The sequence below is a fragment of the Fusarium poae genome, chromosome 1 (genome assembly GCF_019609905.1).
Source record: "Fusarium poae strain DAOMC 252244 chromosome 1, whole genome shotgun sequence".
Taxonomy (NCBI): Eukaryota; Fungi; Ascomycota; class Sordariomycetes; order Hypocreales; family Nectriaceae; genus Fusarium; species Fusarium poae.
Window position 1 is genome coordinate 4,819,474 of NC_058399.1, and position 14,194 is coordinate 4,833,667.

At 47.3% G+C, this 14,194-nt stretch overlaps 4 protein-coding genes across 4 annotated transcripts; 2 read left to right on the plus strand and 2 right to left on the minus strand.

Moving 5' to 3' along the window:
• Positions 1 to 5,531: 5,531 nt before the first annotated feature.
• Positions 5,532 to 8,170, plus strand: FPOAC1_001555 (uncharacterized protein; the record flags this gene model as incomplete). The annotated part of the gene is made up of 4 exons (XM_044846157.1): positions 5,532 to 5,562; positions 5,917 to 6,283; positions 6,412 to 7,246; positions 7,298 to 8,170. 4 exons carry the CDS (start codon positions 5,532 to 5,534, stop codon positions 8,168 to 8,170), a joined length of 2,106 nt encoding a protein of 701 aa, XP_044712073.1.
• Positions 8,171 to 9,111: 941 nt separating this feature from the next.
• Positions 9,112 to 10,449, minus strand: FPOAC1_001556 (uncharacterized protein; the record flags this gene model as incomplete). The annotated part of the gene is made up of 1 exon (XM_044846158.1): positions 9,112 to 10,449. One exon carries the CDS (start codon positions 10,447 to 10,449, stop codon positions 9,112 to 9,114), a length of 1,338 nt encoding a protein of 445 aa, XP_044712074.1.
• Positions 10,450 to 10,905: 456 nt separating this feature from the next.
• On the plus strand, positions 10,906 to 12,039 carry FPOAC1_001557 (uncharacterized protein; the record flags this gene model as incomplete). Its single annotated transcript, XM_044846159.1, has 3 exons — positions 10,906 to 10,968; positions 11,038 to 11,606; positions 11,658 to 12,039. 3 exons carry the CDS (start codon positions 10,906 to 10,908, stop codon positions 12,037 to 12,039), a joined length of 1,014 nt encoding a protein of 337 aa, XP_044712075.1.
• Positions 12,040 to 12,681: 642 nt separating this feature from the next.
• Positions 12,682 to 13,674, minus strand: FPOAC1_001558 (uncharacterized protein; the record flags this gene model as incomplete). The annotated part of the gene is made up of 2 exons (XM_044846160.1): positions 12,682 to 13,392; positions 13,507 to 13,674. 2 exons carry the CDS (start codon positions 13,672 to 13,674, stop codon positions 12,682 to 12,684), a joined length of 879 nt encoding a protein of 292 aa, XP_044712076.1.
• Between the last annotated feature and the right edge of the window lie 520 nt (positions 13,675 to 14,194).

Genomic DNA, 14,194 nt, shown 5'->3' on the forward strand with positions numbered 1-14,194 from the left:
TCTGGCTTGGAATACCGAGACAAAAATCTGCCTTTTCATCGTGAGGTTCACCTACCAGAAGCTACAGGCATGGTCTATTATAACAAAATCATGAAATGCAACATCCGACTTTCTTGAAAAGGCCAGCAATCAGGCGCCATCAGACTCATCTAGGAACGCCTTGAATTTCTTTGTTATAAGACAAAGGCGTTACTTTTTACCCTTGACCTTTCCACCAAACACCATGATAAGACCAGGCAGTTTGCTTGGTCTCTGTACTTCACAACATCACAGTCAAGTGCCATTTGACTTTGTCAAGGTAGTATTCTCCCTGTGAAACTTTGCCTTTGGTCGTATCTGAACTTGTGGAAGGTTGTTCCACGTCAAGCTTCTCATGCCGATGCGCTGGCGCTGTCGAATCGTCATGATTGCTTGAGTAGGGGCATATGGCATGTGAAAGACCTCCACAGACTCCGTGTATACTGGACAGTAACAAGTGGGAACTACACAAAGGAACATGACAGACGGTTGCCTGCATAGTTAGTCTGAATGGAGGTGGGCTTGGCACCCATTAATCAACCGAGATGGTATTGCTAGGATATCGCAGTGTGCCATAAAGGGTAACATGCTGTGTAGCCCCAAAGCACTGAGTATCTTCAAAATAATCGTTCCATCTGCCGTTGAGATAGGATTTATACCTGAAATGGTACGATTTGGAGCTGACATCTTGGCACTCGAACGACATCACGTTGGAAAGCGAACAAAAAAGCCGGTTCTTTGAAACAGCGCGCATTGACAACGTCAGGTAGACCTCAACAAACAGAACAGAAACACGAGTGTATGATGATCATACCATAGTCACAACTCAATACATTGTTTCAGAAGCCATAGAAAATATCTTAGTTGGGGCAAGCATTGATATGGGTATCCCTCGAAGTCTAATGCGAAATCGATAGATGCAGCTTCGTCACGAAAAATAGGGCTCTTGGAGCAACCTTAATCTCACACAAATACAAAAGCAATACCTGCTATGCAACCCACTTATCCTTCCTTTAACACAAAGACCCGAAACACAAAAGACCAAGCATCCACTTGTCAGTCAATTTGCGTTGGGGCAAGCATAAAGGCCAAAGGGCTTACATGTTTGGCATGGGGTATCGTGCAACAGCGTCAAAATGTCCACGCATTGCTGACAGCGGCTCACCGAGAACTGGGGTAAGGCGCTATGGCATAACTTATGGGTGATCAGACAACTGAACAGAAGAAACATTAATTAACAAACAGCCTATCGGGACCATCCCCGCCTGACTTGTGCTGTGCTGTAACTTGTCAGACAACCGATAAAGTTAGGGACAAGGTCTTATTGCTTCAGCTGTCATGCCAGGGTCATGGTATAACGAAGATGAATCAATAAATACAACCAAGGAGAGGCAGCCAGCAGAGCCACGAGCGTGTGATAGCCGTATGATTGATAAGAGTGACACGCCGATTTGTGTCAAGCAGTGAGCGGACAAGGACATGAAATCGGTTGTATTCTATGATCATTAAGGCTTTCTCGGACAATAATCCATGACCAATACGTACACTGGGACCCCATGGGCGAATGTAGGACGCTTGAGCGCCCACGGGGTAGGTATGATTTGTACTGGAGTGAAAAGGGATGCGAGATGACCGTGACCGGGCGACGAGCGAAAGGACACGAGTAAGGAGTGAAATCAGGTGTAAGGGTGACAGTGGCCTTGATGTGACGGCTCGGTTACGAATCTCACATCTGTACGGGGAAAAGCGAAGCGCCTCGTTGTGCCTCTCTTCCACTGTAATTCTTACGCATATCATGAGGGTAATTTCTGGTCTCTGTATCAACCACAGCCTGGGCAAAAGATAACGGTGGGGTTTAAGTAAGTTCCCCCTCATCCACATGCAATGCAGCTGCAAGTGCAAGCGCATTCTGCTGTTGCTAATTGCTTGTTCCCCGCGGCGAGATCGGAGAAAGCTAAGCGATGACTCCTTTTTGGGATCCGCGGTGAGAGGAGCAAGGATCTTTGGAGTCTTGTACCTTGTCTGAGAGCTTCCATAACTGGAGAAGAAGGTCTTGGTGCAGGAGCAAGACCTGTTAGCGCGGTGTTTCTTTGGAGAGAACTCGGTCCATTTGGAGCTTGACTCGATATGGCGTTAAAGACTGCACAGACAGACAGGTTAGTAGGTACTAAGGTATGGACCTTAGTAGGCTACCTAGGTAGTACTAAGGTACTAACCTAGCAAATGCTTAGGTACTATGTACAGGTATCTGTATTCCTTGGCCACGAACAAAACACCAACGCGAGACAGAAATTTAAGCTTGAAAATCACAATTTTACTAGGCTTCTCAACAAAATGGGACACGTCTTTGTTTTTACCGCGTATATCCCAACTTGAACAAAATTGTTTATAAGAGAGCCTTGCAGTATTATGTGCTGTACAATTCCCAATGTTCATGTGTTATATTAATACTAAAGCTGGGCTGTTCTAAGAAAGGTCGACTGACAGCCCCGTGTCATGTGTTGAAATTTTGAATGGCACAGGCACTGTAATGCAAAGAACGGCGATGAAGATCAATTTCCTGGTTTTCATCCCTTTCCTTTCTCAACAGCTTCAAGCGAGACTAGCGGATTGGAGAAAGAGGACTTGCACGCCACTGTTCCATTTAAAGTTACAGCATAAAGGCTCTATGCAAATCCAAAATGATTGATATAGGTATCCCTCGAAGTCTAATATAAAATCGATAGATATAGCTTCATTATGAAAAATAGGGCTCTTAGAGTAACCTTAATCTTATATAAATATAAAAGCACTGCTATATAACCTACTTATCCTTCTTTTAATATAAAGATATATAAAAAACTAAGTATTTATATTAGTTAATTTGCTTAGATTTTAATCCTTATTATTAATTAACCTTAGCTATAATAATAGAATAATAAATAAACTAAAGCCTATTATATATAAAAGCTTATAAAGGTCTTATTATTATTATTATAAGTAAAGATTAGCTTATTTTAATTATATTATTTACTTAACTATTAATATAGCTATAAATAATAATAATATTTATATAAAGATAAAAGCTATAGTAAATATTAATAAGTTTAATACTATTTAATTAATTAAAGTAGCTTTTTTTAATTATTATTTAATTAGGCTAATTAGACTTATTAATTTAATTAAAAAAGCTAAAAAAAATAAAATATTAATTAATTAACTAAAGGTTAAAAAAAAAGCTTTTAAAACCCTAGATAAGGCCTTTAGTAATAATAAATATCTATTTTACTAATAGAAAGAATTCCTAAAGGCCTTAAAAGATAGGTTATATATAGCCTAGCTTAAAGATATATAGTAGGAGGCTATAGTAATAGTTAAGATGCCACTGTGATTTAAAAGGGTTAGTTAGGTGATTTTATGGGTTAATTGAAGGAAGGTTTTGTGGGTTCTTATGTAAGGTTTTGGTTACTCTGTGTGAGCAATAAACAAGTAATCGCATAAATCCAAAATGATAACAAAATTGCTCAGAGTCCGCGACAGCACCCAAAAACGGCCACGGAGTCACGAATCCGAAGGTCTTGAAACTCGGCATCTAGGGTTCCCCCAAAAAAGGGTGAAATCCAATGAGTGCGCCGCAAAGAGAATCTAACCATCTCTCGGACATGAGATACCGCGAATTGTCGTAGATTGAGTTGGACGCGCAAGGCTATGTATGACCTGCCGCCCTATGTATTTTATATTTTTATTACACCCTCTAACATACTAGGTTGGTCTAAGAGCCCTATTTTTCGTGACGAAGCTGCATCTTCCGATATCACATTAAACTTCGAGGAACACCTATATCAACTATGTACATCTTGATAGGAGACCCCAGCTGGAAGGTATAAATGGTTATGGATCCCGGGACCCGGGGATATTACATGTGGCCTGAACCAGCCTATCTTGTTGAGAATGATACTATTATCACAGAACGTGCATTTATTCGTATGCCATCTAAAAGGGGCATGACAATGACTTGAGCAAAACATGGAAAGCAAAGGATTAGGGTGTGCTGCATATAGTGCAGTACAGTACCTGAACGTCCATACCTTAGTAGCGTACCAGGGTCGGTCGGTGCCCGCAGACACAGGCCGCTGAGTTAATGTACTAAGGTACTTAGTACCTACCTGTACTGTACAATGATGTAAGTCGGTGCAAACCAGGCCGAGGGGTCTATTCAATGCGCACTTGCACTTGCACGCACACACACACACACACACACAGGCGCAGCGCCACCCTGAAGGGTGATGAGTCTCACGAGCCATTGATCTGGGGACCAGCAGACACACCTTGGCGGGGTACTTTAGCTTTTCTTATCTCACCTTGGGTTTTCACCTTGCCGGCAACATACACGTACATACTAGCATTAAAAGTTAGCTGCAATGCATTTCTGTGGACAGCCTGTAAGGTTTTTGCGGCGGCCAGTTACTCGGGGCTCCTTTGGCTGTTGATAAACCGCCCCGGACCCAGCGAACTGGTTCGCATCACCTCACATCGTCCTGTCTCTCTCCTGATATCCCCCCTTGGTGGAAGGAGGAGCAATACCCAAGCAACGACATCTCGCGGCTGGCCAACGAGCCAAGTATAATTATCGCAACCTGTCGCGTTCTCTCTTGCTCTTGATCTGCAAGACCCTCTGATGAGCATAGCCTAATTCAGAGTGACGTATCGCAAAACAGGCAAAAAGCAGCAGAGAGAGACAAGAAAAAGAGGACAGCGCCAAGAGTTTACGAAGTAACAAGCCTCATCTTAGATCACGAGGTAACGAACGAGGCAGACAGCGCAGAACAACACAGCAAAGCACATCCCAACGCAACATAACACAGGAGAAGAGGAAGTGGGATCGACTCATTCGAAAACGAGTACGTACAGTACAGAGTTTGGACGGTAGGGCAAGGGCTTTGACGAGTCTTTACCTCTTCACCTTGCCTCACCTCAACAGAACCCCCAAAGAGGAAAGATCTTTATCAACCCAGACCTCAACTTCATTTCAACTTTTGCCAGGGCCTGGCCCAGCTCTTCTAATCCTTTTCACTTACAAAAACACTCATCATTTCCCGCGGGAAGCTAAAAAAGACTTTGTGCTGTGCATACTGCAAACGCAAACAACCTACTAACCTACGCCACTACCGCAGGTTTTTAGGGTCCTGCATTGTCAGGTCTCCACTCAGGCCTACCTGACTGCCTGGCCAGGACGGACCAGTGTTAGACGCGGCGCGGCACCACCGAAAAGTCAAGAGTCAGCCTCCAACTGCACTGGGATTGGTCTCTTCACTCTCACCTACACCTACGCTCAACCTACCGACGCACCCTGACAGAATAACGCCACCCAGCTCAACCCATCCTTACCTTACTGAAAGGGACCGCCCACTGAGGACCCCCTGTGGACCATTGTGCCGGGCCTTGTCAGGACGGCTTTCAATCTTGATTGGTTGCTATCACCTTCAAGACCAAGAAAGTCCGATTTGGAGGAGCCTAGTCTCCCTCTTTACTCGATGCCTTCAGCGATTGCGGCGACCCCTGCTGGTACGTATCGCGATTCCTTGTTCTTGTTTTACAGCTCACTGTTCATACTACGTATTTGCCCTACCTTCCTTCCATCTGCTCCGTTGGGGGTGCTTTGCTTTATTAGCCATTCAACTGCTGCTACCTTGCTTGACTCGTCCTTTCTTATTGTTATTTTTTCTTCTCCTTATACAAAATACCAAATCTCCAAACGATCTTCGATATCCATTGCTACCTACGCTGCAACAAACGACTTGATCAATCAGAGTCAAACTTTGCCTCGCATCCTTTCGTCTCTACTTGAGACCCCTTTGCACTACTTTGCGCCATCGCTTATACAACCACAATACACAACTCATACTCATACATACCTAGACGCAGGTCGCCGACAATCAAAATCTACAGGACTTCTTAAATCTGTGATGCATAATCTTCTCGGAGCCTCACCACCTTCCCCAGCGCTGCCAGCGCAAAACTCATCTTCAGCACCAAGATCTTCAGAATCCCTACCACCTACATCGAATCCAACCTCGAACCCAACTTCAGACCCTTCTTCGCACCCGAATAATCCGAACAACTACGCAGTCCTTCCTCCTCCCCCAGACGGTGACCATGGCCATCTTCCTCCACCAGCAAACGCACCTTCTTCTTTGGCTGTGGCTCTCCGATCGCTAAACGATTTGACCGAAACCCCCACATATGCGCGAAGTGTCACTTCGACAGCGCCGAGCTCGCCACGCATGTAAGTGCCGTCATTTTTTTTCACTGCTCCTCCACAGTTGGGGTCGCCAACCACAAATCCACCACCTTCGGTCCTTTTAGCACTGGCGATCCCGCTTTTGGAAATCCTCAATTGACGTATGGAAATAGTCCTCCATTGCGACAAAATTCGGGTGGCCACACACCACGAGTGCGACCTCATGCTACGACGCTCAACATCCCGGGCATGACCCGGTCCAGAGTCTCGCCCGACGGAAAGATTTCTTCTCGCGATGTCGCTGCCAAGCTTGTTATCGTCATGGTTGGCTTGCCAGCCCGAGGAAAGTCGTACATCACCAAGAAGCTTCAAAGATATCTTTCTTGGCAACAGCACGACTCTCGCATTTTTAACGTTGGAAACCGAAGACGTGTGGCTGCTGGGCGCAGAGTTTCTGTGCACCCCAAGCTGCAGCCAGAGGGAGAGCACCTGGACCCTCCTGTACACGCCGCCTCCATTTTGTTAAATGGTAATCCCACGCCATTTGGCCCCGATCAGTCAGAGCCGGAGAAGCTTGACCTTAACGATGCTGCTCAGTCAGAGGTGGATCAGTCTGCCACATTCTTCGACCCAAAGAACCAAACAGCTGCCGCCATGCGCGAGCAATGTGCAATGGATACTTTGGACGAGCTGTTGGATTATCTGTTGGATCAGGGAGGTGCTGTCGGCATCCTCGATGCAACAAATAGTACCATTGAGCGAAGGATGAACATTGCTAAGCGTGTCAAGCAACGGGAGCCTAAGCTGGGTATCCTCTTCATTGAGAGTATCTGCCAGGACCCCAATCTTCTCGAGGCAAACATGCGGTTGAAGCTATCAGGCCCTGATTATCGCGACAAGGATCCCCAGAAATCATTGGCAGATTTCAAGAAGCGAGTCGCCGCCTATGAGAGTGCATATGTTCCCCTGGGCGAGTACGAAGAGAAGAACGACTTGCAATACATCCAGGTTTGTCAATTCCCAACCATCCTGATGGAGCACGCACTGACTATTCTGTAGATGGTTGATGTGGGACGAAAACTCATTCAGCATCGATTGAAGGGTTTCCTCAGCAGCGGAATCAGCACTTACCTTGCCAGCTTTAACCTTGCTCCTCGGCAGATTTGGATTACCCGACATGGCCAGAGTGTCGACAACGAGATCGGAAGACTGGGTGGAAACTCCGCCCTAACTGAGCGCGGACATTGTTACGGCCAGGCTCTTCATAACTTTATCACTTACCAGCGCAAGCAATGGTGTATGGAGCAAAAGAGCAAGAAGGCCCAAGCTTCCTTCCCTCCTATCCCAGGCGACAACACACCTCCTTATCCTGAACTGAACCGAGAAATCGAAGACAAGAATTTCTGTGTTTGGACTTCGATGCTCGACCGTAGTGTGGAAACGGCCGAGTATTTTGAAGCTGACGACGACTACGACGTCAAGAATTGGGAGATGCTCAATGAGATGAACTCGGGTCAGTTCGAGGGCTGGACATATGCCGAGATCGCGAAGAAGGAGCCCGAGGAGTTTGCAAAGCGAGCGCACGATAAGCTTAACTATATCTATCCTGGAGTTGGTGGCGAAGGCTACCTTCAGGTTGTTAGCCGTCTGCGTGATATGGTTCGAGAAGTTGAGCGTATCGAGGATCATCTTCTCATCATTGGACATCGCTCTGTTTGCCGAGTCTTGATGGCTTATTTCATGGATTTGTCCCTGGCAGATATCACAGATATGGACATTCCTCTGGGAATGCTCTACTCTATTGAGCCCAAGCCTTACGGTCTCGATTTCCATGCCTACCGATACAACGAGGACCAGGGCTGGTTTGAGGAGCTTCCGAACTACAAGCCCCAAAAGACTGCTCGCAACAGTATCATCAAGCCGCAGCATTAAATATTTCTGACACTTACGGCATTGATCGCTATGTATAACAATTTTATTCGGAGTTCGACGAGTTGGTATTTTGTAAGGATTTTATTTTATACGGCGTTTAGCGGGGGTACGGTATTTGACGATTGATGCGCATAGAGGAGTCATCCGCACTATCAATGGAACAGAAGGGCATATATAAAGACGAAGGCAATGGCGGCGGCGTTCTCTGTTCGACTGATAAGCCGATATGCCTTTGATGGCGCGACGCAATTCCTCGCATCGGTAATTTGATTTGGGCGTTTCTCGGGGATCTCCTCATTTTTATGGTTGAGACGATGGATTCGGGTGGTTACGGTATCAGAGTAGTGTACAAGCCCATGTTGTGTGTTGGGTTTTATTCCTGTTGTCTCTTAGCCACGGGCGATGAAGGAATAACCAGAAGTTAGATGGGATAGTTGTGTGATGGATAGATACACAGCATGACGCTCACGCCACGGATGGACCACTCAGTAAAAAGTATGAGTGCCAGTTCAATAAAAATCTTAGCTGTCTAGATTCATGGTTACGAAATTTACATTTCTATACAAGATTACCACCAAACGATGCTTCAAGACAGTTCATGCATAAACTGACGCTGATAACAGATGCAAGGGGGGAGAGTTAAGGTCAACCAAGAATGGGGCATCCCCTCCTTCTGTCTCACCTTCGCCTTGTTGGGTCAAGTTGTCTGTGGTCGTCAGTAGGCATTCACTCGACTCGTCCTCACCCAAAAGTGCCTACTCACAAAGAGTGCGAAACAGCAAGATGGTAAGTTAAAGTAATGAATCGTGAATGGTATATTCTCAAGTTAGGCATTTATTTATCTAAATTACCCATTAATCAACGACCTGAACGCCATGCAATGCCCTTCCATTCCTTTTGTAACCCCATTGAAGTTTTCTCTAAGATCTTGCCACGCATTTTTATTTCTCTGTTGCCAAAACCATCTTCTCTCTCTCTCCTCGGCGCCTCTCAAATTGCTTCTTGGAATGGCGGCGTTCGTTCTCCTCACGGCGCTTAATGCTCTTGAGCTCCTCAGCCTTAATCTCACCAGCCTTCTTGAGCACCTTGGGTACGTGACGGTGACGGTGAATACGACGGACTTCGGGCATATGCTGGTATCGCTCGATAAGAGCATCGTTGTACTCCAGAGCCTGGCGCTGACGGGCAGACTTGACACCCTCGCGGCGCGAGGCGTTGGCACGCCAAAGTCGCACGTTACCGTCGTCGGAGCCAGAGAGAACGTATCGAGCATCAGGGGTCCAGCAAGCAGCTGTCACACGCTGCATGCGCTTGGTGTGGTAGATATCTCGAGAGTGACCACGGTCACGGTTCCAGAGACGTACGGTTCGGTCCCAGGAGGCAGACACAAGCTCTTCACCTGTTGGGGACCACTCTAGGTCCATCACTGCTGCCACATGATCCTTGAGAACATTGAGAGCGCGATCGAAGCGACGCATGTCGAAGAGGTAAATATTGTGATCTTCTGACGCAACAGCCAGGTTGAAGGCCTCCATAGGCGACCAAGAAAGGCGGTTATTGGAAAATTTCATAACGGTCTTTGTGACAGGGGTAGAAGTGCGGAGGTCGTAAATCACAACTGAGCGGTCGTTAGAGCAAGATCCCAAGACTGAAGTCTCGACTTGGTTGAAGGCAACGTCAGTAATGGTGTCGACGGACGTCGGCCATTTGAGCACTTCGGGCGCGGCAGTATGTCGTTCAAGATCGTAGATGTTGATGACACTCGAAGAAGCAGCAAATGAGTTCTTGGAACGGTGATGCGACAGACTGGTGAAAGCACCGGATCCGAGCCAGGAAGATATAGGCGCCGCATTGCTGGGTGTGTTGTAAGGATCAAAAAGCTTGACCGTTCTATCGGCGGCACAAGTCAAAAGCTTTTGGTCGCGTGTCCATGCCATTCCCTTGACGATATTCTCATGCGCCGAGGCATGCCAGATCTCATCTCGATCGGCCAGATTCCACACCTTGACAATGCCATCACCAGCGCCGGAGGCGACATGTTCCAACGAGTTGGGATCCTTTGCCATAGAGTAAACACCATCGACATGGCCTTTTCCTAGCTGACCAACGAAAGGCTGGGCATGCATTCGCTCAAGTTTGACGGCATTGAGGGCTCTCTGGTATTCTCGTGCGCGTTCGAAAGGGTGCAGAGCGGAATCGAGGTTGCGTGGTTGTTTGGTTACATCTGAGCCGGCGACCTGTTGTGTCGAGGCGGAGCGAGTGAGGGCCTTGATTTTCATTTTGGATGACCCCGCAAAGTTCTGTATTTCCTACTTTTGGGGTTGTGACTTTTGGCGGGGAGGGATATCCTATCGATTTTTGTAAGGGAAAGGGATCAGAGTGATCAGTAGTATTAGCCCAGAAGTGAAGCTATCGATATTTTTTTCTGTTATCGCTAGAGTATCCTTGTCCATGCAGGCCGATAAGAGCGGGATTATCAATGTTCCGCAACCGAGCCAGGTACAACAGTTCAGTACCTAGATCGCATATGCAACTCTTAAGGTCTTCAGCGCATTGTTGCGAAAACTCACCCTCTTTGTTTACCTCCGCCCATTTTCTCATCCTCCAGAATTCAGCTCTGAAGCACCCAGCACACGTCTATTCTTAATTCCAGTTCCTATACCACGCGAATTTTCAACGATCTTGACTCATCGTAAATCCTTTTTGGCGTGCAGTCGCCTAGTAATATGGACGGGATGGATTACGATCCCATGGTGATGGACGGGGAGCCCGAACAGCCCCAAGTGAAGATCTCTGCGGTATGGGAAGACTTGCGAGTCTTGTTTCTTTCGCGGGACACTCAACTGATGTAACTTGATGCGACTCAGGCCGACCACATACATGTCGATTTCGAGCTTTCTAAGACGAATCTCTCTTTCGCCAACTCTGTGCGGCGAATCATCCAGGCAGAGGTGCCTACAATCGCCATCGATCTGGTCGAGATTGAGACCAACAGCTCCGTGTTAGCTGACGAGTTCATTGCCCACCGCCTGGGTCTTATCCCCCTCGATTCAAAAGGAGTTGCCGAGCTCAATTACTCACGAGACTGTGAATGCGAGCAATACTGCGAACAATGCAGCGTGACTCTTACGCTACACGCCAAGTGCACGTCCGATGAGATTATGAAGGTTTATGCGCGCGATCTAGTAGTCGATGGACGACATGGAAACTCGGTGGGAAGCCCTGTGATTATGGACCCTGAGGGGTATGGCTGTCTGATTGCGAAGCTACGCAAGGACCAGGAGCTGAAGATTAGTTGCATTGCGAAGAAGGGAATTGCAAAGGAGCACGCCAAGTGGATGCCCACGTCCGCTGTCGGCTTTGAGTATGATCCTCACAACAAGCTGAACCACATTGATTGGTGGTTCGAGAACGACACAGATCCGGCTGTTGAATGGTAAGTACACCGGTCAATCTATATGATGCAAGATTAACATAACGGTCCTAGGCCCAAGAGCAAATACGCTCAGTGGGAGGATGCTCCCCAGGAGGGCGAGCCTTTTGATTATGATGCTGTCCCCAACCGATTCTACTTCGAGGTCGAGTCGTCAGGGAGCATGGAACCTGACCAGATTGTGCGGGAGGGTATTAGAGTCCTACAGCAAAAGATTGGCGGCCTGCTCAAGGGACTAGATCCCAGAAAGTACGGCGGCGACGAGGCCGACTTTGACGGGCCCCGAAGTCCAGACATGAACATGGAAGGGGGAACCACACCCTGGCAGGATGGAGGCTACACTACACCGTATGGCGGTGGCGGCCAGACGGCGTACGGAGGCGGTGGTATGACAGCTTACGGAACAACGCCATACGGAGGATCTTCTTGGCAGTAAGGGCGATGGGCGTTAACGGATAGAGCCATTCGTAATTGAAGATGAAGATGGTTCGGCGGTGTAAAGATCAATCGGGGTTACAACAATATCAAAACGACTAAGCATAGCACAGTCATAGAATGGGTTAATTTCAAAAAGCAATAATGTCGTTACACGCCCCGTTCTAGTATTCTGTGTATGCAGGAAATGATAGCCTGTCCACCCTAGTCGGTAGCAGAAGAGTCGACCTTTAGGCTTTAGGATACAAAACAAAAAGCCTAAGAAGTATAGTCTAATAGCATAAAGTGGTCTACTAATTTCGTCTCTTATATCTGTAACGGCCAACTCCTTTGGTACCCTGATGCCACCCTATCCCCTTCTATATATTGAGTTGTATGGTATACAAAACATTTCTCTCGTAAGAGATGCTATTGGGAAATCTCGAATTCCAAAGCAGAAATGACACAGTCACCGCTCTTGAGTGACAAAGTGACAAAAACACAACGCCGAAATATGCCTTTCTTCTCCATGGTCTATAGGTTCGCGTCTAAGCCTTGCACCTTGCGGTATGCCTTGCGGTGCATTTCTAAGAAGACAAATGTACAGATGGTTTGGCTAGCAAGTATTAGCTGGAAGAAAGTCTGACTATGGGAAAAGTTTAGCTTACGGTCCAAGTCTAAGGAAACTGGGCACCCAGCCCTTGAATATCCACATGAGGCCGTCAGTTCGATGAATATCGCGGATTAAATGCAGAACTCCGTGGTCATGCGCCGAAGACATGACACGAGTTTTAATGACATCAACAGGACTTGTAATGGTAGCAGCAACAAAACCAGCGATGAACGAAGCGGTGAAGTGAGTCTTGAGGTTATCCTCCATGGGCGTGTACTTGAGAAGCAGACTCTTTGAAATATCGTAACTGGCGAGTTGACCGGCTGTCATGAACATGGCACGAGTACTGTTAGGTAGCCAGCCACGGAACATGCTCTTAGGTCCTTCTTCACGCGCCATGCGAACCATGCCGTCAAAAGCATGACGGTAGTTTCGACGTTCGGCCTGGGGAAGCGCAGCGTCGTGCTGCATGCGCACATTGAGTACATCGGCAAAGTTTCCAGCGATACCGCCTACAAAACCAGATGCAGCGGCAAGACCAACAAGAGTCGCAAATGATGGGTCACGGCCTCCATTACGGCGTGTAATGCGCGTCTTTATTTCTTCGTAGACGCCGAATCGGACGGTGGAATACGACATCTGGCGCAATAGCGAGGCTGATATACCACTATAGAGACCGAGGGGGCCGTCATTGCGGATGATGTGGACGAATGTGCCGACCATGTTCTTGGGCGCATTGCCAGTGCGCATCTGAAGACGAACCTAGAGAGGGTGTGAGGAGTTGATATACGCCTAGGAGTCATCTAGCTTTACCTTGACTATCAGAGACCCAATGTCAGCTCATGTTGATCATCATGATAAGCAAGCGCAGCACACTCGAAACATACCTAGATCCAAAGGATGGGTTACGCAGGCAGCCATACTACTGGCACTTCCTCCGAACCAAAAGGGATATCGTATCGTCGCCTTCTTCGCATCAGCCGTCGCCTTTGCAGGCGTCGCCGCCGCTCTGGGCTTGCTCATGGTCTCTTGAGCGGTGGCCATGACGTGCTGGGACTTGTTTAAGAGACCAAGTCCGATCTAGGCTTGGACGGGGGAGGGAAGCGAATTTTTTAAACTTGGACTATATAAAGTCAAGCTCTTGGATCAGCGTCGATCGATTGCGGGTGCCATAGTACGGTGACCGGCTGTCAAGATTGTGACAAAATGTGGGAACAAGAATGTTAAATACATACAATCCAGGATAAGACGGTGCAAAAAAAAAAAAAAGTTCGGTTATTCTGACAACAAGGGTGTATGTACTTTGTACTACTCTACAACTCCGTGATCCTCAGCCATCTCTACTTCTCATCGCTGTAAAACTTATCAATTGGCCCGGTGTTTAGCTATTGTAGCCGCTGTATCGGAGCGGTATCGGCTGTCAAGTCACTGAGAGCAGGGGATATCATATCGTGGAGTTCTGCTTTGCGCTAGTTGGTAGCTGAGCTGAGACTTTGGAGAAGTTGGAGTCTTGTCTGTATTGTCCCATTTGAATTATTTCCGGAGGAGCTGTAAGGCCGAGACC